General features: G+C 38.7%; 1 protein-coding gene across 1 annotated transcript; it reads left to right on the forward strand.

Moving 5' to 3' along the window:
* Window positions 1-5,102: 5,102 nt before the first annotated feature.
* On the forward strand, window positions 5,103-7,054 carry hoxc12a (homeobox C12a). The gene is made up of 2 exons (XM_021565914.3): window positions 5,103-5,759; window positions 6,726-7,054. The coding sequence occupies exons 1-2, from the start codon at window positions 5,144-5,146 to the stop codon at window positions 6,962-6,964; spliced, it is 855 nt and encodes a 284-aa protein (XP_021421589.3). The 5' UTR covers window positions 5,103-5,143; the 3' UTR covers window positions 6,965-7,054.
* Window positions 7,055-7,844: the final 790 nt, after the last annotated feature.

The raw sequence follows: 7,844 nt of genomic DNA on the forward strand, positions 1-7,844 counted from the left end.
TGGAGGGCAAAGGCAGATCATTGAGAAGGGGGCTGATAACCTCTGGTGGTGACAAGTTGAAAATATCCGGAAGTAGAAACGGGACCTAGATTTATTTCTGCATTCATCCAGTCAGTCACATACATCTAACGATGCTGCATATTGCATCTTGCAATTATGATTATTATTAGGCTATTAACACTTAATCCAATTACCATCAATATATAATAATATTACATTCATGCAGCTTTATTATCACCAAAATGCTTGTATTTTTATCATTGTTGGTGTATTTTTGTTGTTATATCTATTTTATAATTGTTGTATGTTATTATTGTTGTTGGTGATGTTTTAATTGTGTTATCGCTATCATATATAAATATATCATACATATATAAATGTATACGCATATTGTTGGTTCGTAAGGCCTATTTGTGTAGCCTATTAGTAGTAGTTATTCAATGAGATGTGAATTTGCTCAGCCGAAATTCATTTTTCTGCTTATGAGTCCAAATAGATTTTTGGTACATTTCTTAAATCCCAACATAACGAAGATAGGATAGGGTTTTTGAGAGGTTAGGCGACTTTTCCCACTCACATATTCCACTCACAGCTATAAGAGAATATTTTCTAAATGATTCCGATGAATGGTTTATGTTGTGTTAGTTGTGATATTGCGTTATTGGGTTATTTTTATTTGTGAAACTACGCTATAAATGATGTCGTCGGCAGATTTTTTTTGAACCTATTTTGTTACTAATTGCTGTTCCAACGGATTGGGAATAATACATTTGTACAATATGGCTATGCGTAAAATGCCTCAGTATGTCAAATGATTTCAAATATATAGATTGTGATCAATTAATTGATCAATTCTCTCAGCTGTTTTTGAAGTAATTTGATCATTACTTGGCTGAACCACACACACGCACATACACACATACAAACCTATCTGTGTCTTGAACAATACCCGTAATTACGTATAGGATCACATTGGCCGAATTGTTCAATAACTTTATAATTTCTTCCATTTTAATTCAAAGGCATCACAAATATGATATGTCGCCATGATCTTTAGGAAAAAAATAATGTACGCCCGCTTGACTGTCGTTGACGGTCAAGTTCAAAGCGTGTGCGTTAACCATTAGGCTGGTGTTTAAATTCCGACTATTGTAACACAAGCCGCTTTATTATACCTGTAGCCTACATACATTTAGACATATTTATTGATATGAAATCGTAATTATGAATAAAGTTTAATAGAACAACATTTTATAACAGAAGCCTATTTTCAACAGTAGCCCAAGGATTTTTGACAATTGGATCATGCATGTGAGTTCACAATTTTAGATCGAATTAAATACACTCAAAAATCTTGCAGTTCTTTCCGCGTTGTGCAAAGGGAGGTCTTCTTGGGGGGAATTTACACACACAAAAAAAAGATTCACTGCCAGGCCATAACCGTGGCAACCTGTCTGCAGAAAAGCTAAGAAAAAAAAGACCTTTGTTTACCCTACTGCCCTGTCTGGACAGGCCGAGAGATTCCAAGATAGCAATTCCAAACCCGGAGACTCCAGACAGTGCACTAGACAGTGACCTTGAACTGACAAGCACTATTTCCTAACCTCCGTATTTGTTTTGTAAAATAAGATATCAAAAATACTTATTTTCTCAGAACGACAGTTGAGAATTGCTCACATTTGAATCCAGAAATCGTTTGGTAAGCAAGTGTGACTATGATATCAGCTCGTTGGAGAGCGGGTGTGGATCGAAGGCGTTGTGGTATTGGAGGGTCTGGTTTGCTGTCTGCGGCACTATAATGACGCTGCGGCCTCTATTCTCTCTCTGAGGTAAAGTGGAACCATTATATAATGCAGATTGTTTTTAAAAGATATATAGATATTTAAAGCTATACTTTGCTATTGGTCGTGGACTTATCATGACATTGTTGCTGACTTGTTCTCGTCTTGTAATTTAGGTTTTTGTATTGGGAAACTTTTACTAGAAGAGATTAATTCCTATTTTATTAGTAATGAAGTTGTGAACTTAACCGACACCAAGTGATGTTCAATAATGCTCAGACAGACGTGTGTTTCTCATAACATATAACCTTTATGTGCACGCGATGTTGTACTGCGTTGTGAGGCTTACTAACTGTTACAGTGGTCCGCGATGATTGGAGATGCAATTCCGAAAGTGCGCGAGATGAGATTAAACCTCGAATAATTCTAGGGAGCGTCTCCAATTCGACATGTTTATTTCTCGTTCTATTTAGGATGCGAGGCTCACTGGCCTCAGATTCTCTATGAAATCTGTCACTGCTGACGCTGGATCAAATAACGTCTGGGTTGCATCAAGTAACGTCTGAGTGGCAAATTGTGCTGCGGCATTGTAGTATGTCATGCTAATTCGACTAGTATTCTCAGATAACACTCCATTGGCAGGTTTGTAGCGCTTGTCTATGCAGGAAGACTCAACATGCAAGTACAAAATGCCACACACGTAACATTTAAATCTATTAAATGTTATATAACTGCAATGATGTTGTCAATAGGCCTTTTTTTGGGGTATTATTTAGCCCTGCCGATGTTGTTATATAGTTAGGCTATGTTATAACGCATAGGCTAATATGAACATAATTTAATGCTCAACTTGATTTAGACAAAGAATGATATATTCACGCTATAGCAGACCATTAGTATTACTATTAGTATTATATAGGCTTACAAATATGATGGCAACGAGTTATATTTGCTTTACCATACCCTTAATACACAGTTAAATATGATGTAATGTCATTATAATGTGAAACCGTGCATGCTATTAAATTGAAAATCCTGAAATAATGTGAGTGGTTAACATGTTTTAAGATCAATAAATGGACATTTTGCGCACGCACTTGAGTTGCACTAAAATACTTAGAGGAATATGTATTTATTAATACATTTACGTATTTATTAAGTATTTATGCTTAGGAAGTCAGTCATAATATGATACTTTGTCACCAGTGGTATAGACATCTGGGAACCTATAAGCAAATAGTCTAAACCTATAAGTATACACATATGCGCACTAAAGTCATTATATATTCAATTTAAAAGGGATACTAATATATGCTTACAAACTTGCAGATCTATAAATTCATTGGTTGGTCTTGCCCCGGTGGAAAATAGATAGGTGAAGCGTGACGTAACTTTGGAAGAATTTAAATGAGTGTCCGTATAACTAAGATTACATGGATTTAAGTTGTCTAAGCAGTATTTCCAGATCCCTCCAATGCAATTGATGAAATTATCTATAGACCAGAGGGAGGAGAAGAAAGAACGAATACGGTATCATATCATCCATAGGCAGATTATAAAGACGGTATATGTTGAACAATTTGACAGTCTTCACACCACACCTGAATTTATGCACTGCTGGCTGCATGCCATATTCATAGGAGGCGTTTTAAAAAAAGTGATTCGATTGTTTGCTGAGATGGAGCATTCATTTTTTCTGTAGTATTATATAAGAAAGTATCAGCCCCCCCCCCCTTCCAAAATGGCTCTCTAGGCTGTTAACTATATTAACCTTTTACTGCAGTGGGCAAAATCAGGGTCACGGAGTGTTTTTTGATTGTTTTAAACAGATCTACTTTGTAACAAAAGTATACACCTCACACACATGGTTATGGGTTTACAAAAAATACACCTGTAATGTCCGATGTAGAGTTGAAATGAATTAAATGTTGTGTTAGCATCCTGAAATATGAAGACTGAAATATAAGAAAACTGTTTAACATAGAAACATCGGATTTTCAGCGTTAAAAAAAAGAAGCTGATTAATTATGAAATTATGAAAAATAGTAATAACTTTCCATCCATGAGGCCACAAGGTTAAAGGCTATGTTGTGCAACCTGGATTTGGGGGTAGACATAACATAGTAAATGTACATCTGGGATACAATTAGTATGATATCTTGTGTTTTGTATGGTATGTATTCATTTGTGGATGTCCATCATCCATTTTGTATGATATGTTATGTATTGCAATTTGTTCAACATGTTAAGAATTTTCTAAACGTATGATATGTTACAAATTCCAATTTGTGTGGCTAACAAAATCTAGGTGGCTAGGGTTAAGGTTAAGGTTAGGGTTAGGAGTTAGGTTAGACATTTGCATTATACACCCACCCTCCACTCTGACCAACCACCCTACTTTTGTTTTTGTTAAGTAACCTTCTTTCTGTATTATGTAACCATATCGAACGTAAAATATCATACTAATTTGAGTGTCCCGGATTTACATCTACTATGTTACGTCCAGTCTATGAGACCAGGCTGTGTTGTGATGCATAGTAGATACCTACATAGCATCTTCAAAATCACAAATCAACTAATTAATGGAATATGGTTCATACTCTCCGCTGATTGAATCACTTAAGTGCCCTCTGCTATCTTGTAAAGTTAATATAAAAGAACAGTGAGAGGCATAACAATCCCCATCGAGTCTGCCTGCGAACGTTTATAGGGGGTATCTGTTAAAGTTGTTCATGTGAGAATATTATGTGAAATATATGCTCTTAAAGTAACCTTATTGAATATCGTCTGATTTTAACAGAGCCAATGGTTTCAACCCGCTGACCCCGATACTGTAAATATGAGTAGAGCGCAGCAATGAACATCAGTCTTTTCTTAAAACAAGCTTGTAAAAGAGGGACATCACAGCTTTATATGACATTGAATTCAACCGTAATTTGCTTGAAAACAAGATGTCCTATGCACCCTCTCCTTCTTGGGAAATAAATAGTTTTCATAAGAAATAATATTTGAAAAGTTTTGCCAGCTAATAAAGATATTAAACGAGACTAGGGACAGTTTCACATGTTTGTACAGTATAGAGAAGTAGGTTTGGACTACTGGCTTCCAGAGAATAAAAAATAGATTCTACATATTTAATAAAATATTTATAGCACTTTAAAAAAAAGCATATAAACCCCCATAATACAGAAGTTAATGTTTTGTTTTGTCTGAGATGGACCAAGTGGGTGGTACCCTGGTGTAGAATAAATTAGCCCTCAGACCACGTGACGAGGGGTTGACCAATCATTTGCACCCCCAGGTTTAACTACGTTAAATGTCAGATTGCAATAAACTAGAAGCTGTTGGTCGGGCCCGCGGAAATGGGCGAGCATAATCTTCTTAATCCCGGGTTTGTGGGACCTTTGGTAAACATCCACACTGGAGACACTTTTTACTTTCCGAATTTCAGAGCCTCGGGGGGACAACTGGCGGGGCTACCGTCTCTCCCCTACCCGAGAAGGGACAATGTTTGCTCCCTCCCGTGGAACCCATCGGAGCCGTGCAATGGATACTCTCAATCCTACTTTAGCAGCCCCGTATCTATTAACCCTTCTTTCAACCGGTCGTGTGAAATTACTCGACCGGAGGAGGGTAAATGTTATTACAGCAACGGCAGCGCAAGCAACAGAGAGAGCTGTTCCGGTGGTGGGGGGAGCAGCCTAAAACGAGAGGATAGGGCGAGGGACACATCATCATCCATAACATCTGATCACGGTATGCACACTGGCATGGGCAGCAACAACAGTGGTGCCTTTTCCAAGTATGATTATGGGACCGAGCAACTCACTCAAGACCCGCAGTCCTGCCTATCTCTGGAATCCGATTCCAACTCCTCGCTTCTAAACGAGGGCAGCAAACCGTCCTCCAGCGACCCTCAGACCCTGGTGTCACCAGGAAACCACACGGTCCACTCGGGCAACATCACTGCAGGCGGAGGTGGGTCCCATTTTCATTCATCCAGACACTGTTATATGATATTAGAAATTCCAAAGATGCTTGTTTATTATCAAATGACTCGTACTAGTTCAGCATAGCCAGGGATTTGTTGTAGACTAGGTATTCGTAATCATGATGCTCATCACATTGTTTTGATTTTTGCCTGCAGGCGACTTGACTTGCATGTTGGACAAACGCTGCTAGAGGTTAGGGGTTGCCATACAATGTTCCATCATTCTTCAAGTGTTTGTGTACTGTTACTGATAGAACCAGCCAGAAGGCTATATATAGACTGCAGACCATTTTAGTCCACGGTCTTAGGTCTTTACTGTCCTGTCTCAAGACTCAGAGACAAAAAATCGGAATAACCTAATCGATGTGAATGTATCAGTTCGGTCTATTTGGATCATATACCTTGTTAGAACGTGTCTATTACGCACACACATGAGTGCAGTGATTTAAAGAGGTAATGCGCTGTGGATGACTGCATCGAATAGAGAGGGGTTTCGTTTTAATGACTCGTAAACTGAATTAATATCTGTCGCTGTGTACAATAAGGATTCGTTTAATATGCCTGGAAACTGGTAAATAAGTAGGGGTATTTGCAAGGCAAGATTTAGGCCTAATTATCACGTTAATGTAGCTTTAACTGCGTCAGTAAAACTTCATGTGACACAAACTACTGTAAATTAGTGGTCCCTTTGACTTTATGTATAAACACGACAAGAAAGACACAGAGAATTCCAGCTGCTGCTTCTGAACAAACATGCCCCGTGTCATTGAATGAGATTCAGACATAGACTGCAAACCAAAACAAGTCAAGTGTAACACAACAGGTTGTGTGTATGTGCACAGCACAGGAAGTCACATTTTAAGGAGAGTATAGCCTCCCCTTGGAGGTGACCGTGAGTTTAATTTGTAGACCTAACTGTTGTGACTTATCCATCTGTTGTATGCCTCCTCCAGGTGCCCCGTGGTATCCGGTGCACAGCCGGACCCGAAAGAAACGCAAGCCCTACTCCAAGCTCCAACTGGCCGAATTGGAGGGCGAGTTCATGCTGAATGAATTCATCACCAGACAGCGGCGGAGGGAGCTCTCTGACCGCCTTAACCTCAGCGACCAACAGGTTAAAATCTGGTTCCAGAACCGGCGTATGAAGAAGAAGAGACTGATGATGAGGGAGCAAGCTTTGTCATTCTTTTAGAATTAGCAGAGATGCAGCAGTATACGGAGAATCGATTGATAGGCAGTATTTCTCCTGTCTGCAAGTGCTATAAATGCATGCAAGCACCTAGCCTACTCTCACTCCATCTCTATCACACAGGAGGTACAAAAAGATCAGGAAGGTATTTGAGGTGTAGGCCCCAAACAAAACGACCAAGTGAATCTGCTGCCATAACTTAGAATCTCTGCAGAGTTGTGCCAGATAGTACTTCCTGTATAGTGTTATGGTAAACCACTTACACAGACGTTTATAAACTTGTGAGATGATATTCTTGCGTCCCCCGCCGGATAGGCCTAAAGGATGGAATTAGTGCTTGGTGTCCTAGACTCTGGTAAATTCCCAAGCCCTTAAAAATGAATAATTGATTCTGATAAATTACTTATAACCGCGTAATACTCCTTATTAGTCATATGGCCAGTGAATATGAATTTGAAAACTAAATGAACAAAATGAAAAGCAATGTAGCCTAATAAGCAAATGAGACCAGAGTGAGAGATTAAGCCGTAATCAAGCCAATTCTCCAAATGTAGACCTAAGTGAATCATCTTTAGGCGCATTCATTGTCACTGACAGTGTAGATTGGTTAAGATGGAGGACATTTCCAGTTGTTTAATATCTCTAAAGTTCACTTGTAAGTGATACGAAACGCAATACCCTTATCTACTTTTCGTAATCTCCGCCACGTGTTTGTGCACGTTCACTGTCACGGGCACGGAGTAAGACTCCAAAACGCACATCAGAGGATCTTAGAGATAGCTAAAACTCTAAATCCATGCCAGCCTCTTCATGAATGCAGCGCATTGAACTATTATTTGCAATGAATTCGTTCAAGTGCTGACAACTTTTTCTAGATAGTTTC

Source organism: Oncorhynchus mykiss, chromosome 16 (genome assembly GCF_057628025.1).
Source record: "Oncorhynchus mykiss isolate SJ-2025 chromosome 16, ASM5762802v1, whole genome shotgun sequence".
Classification (NCBI taxonomy): Eukaryota; Metazoa; Chordata; class Actinopteri; order Salmoniformes; family Salmonidae; genus Oncorhynchus; species Oncorhynchus mykiss.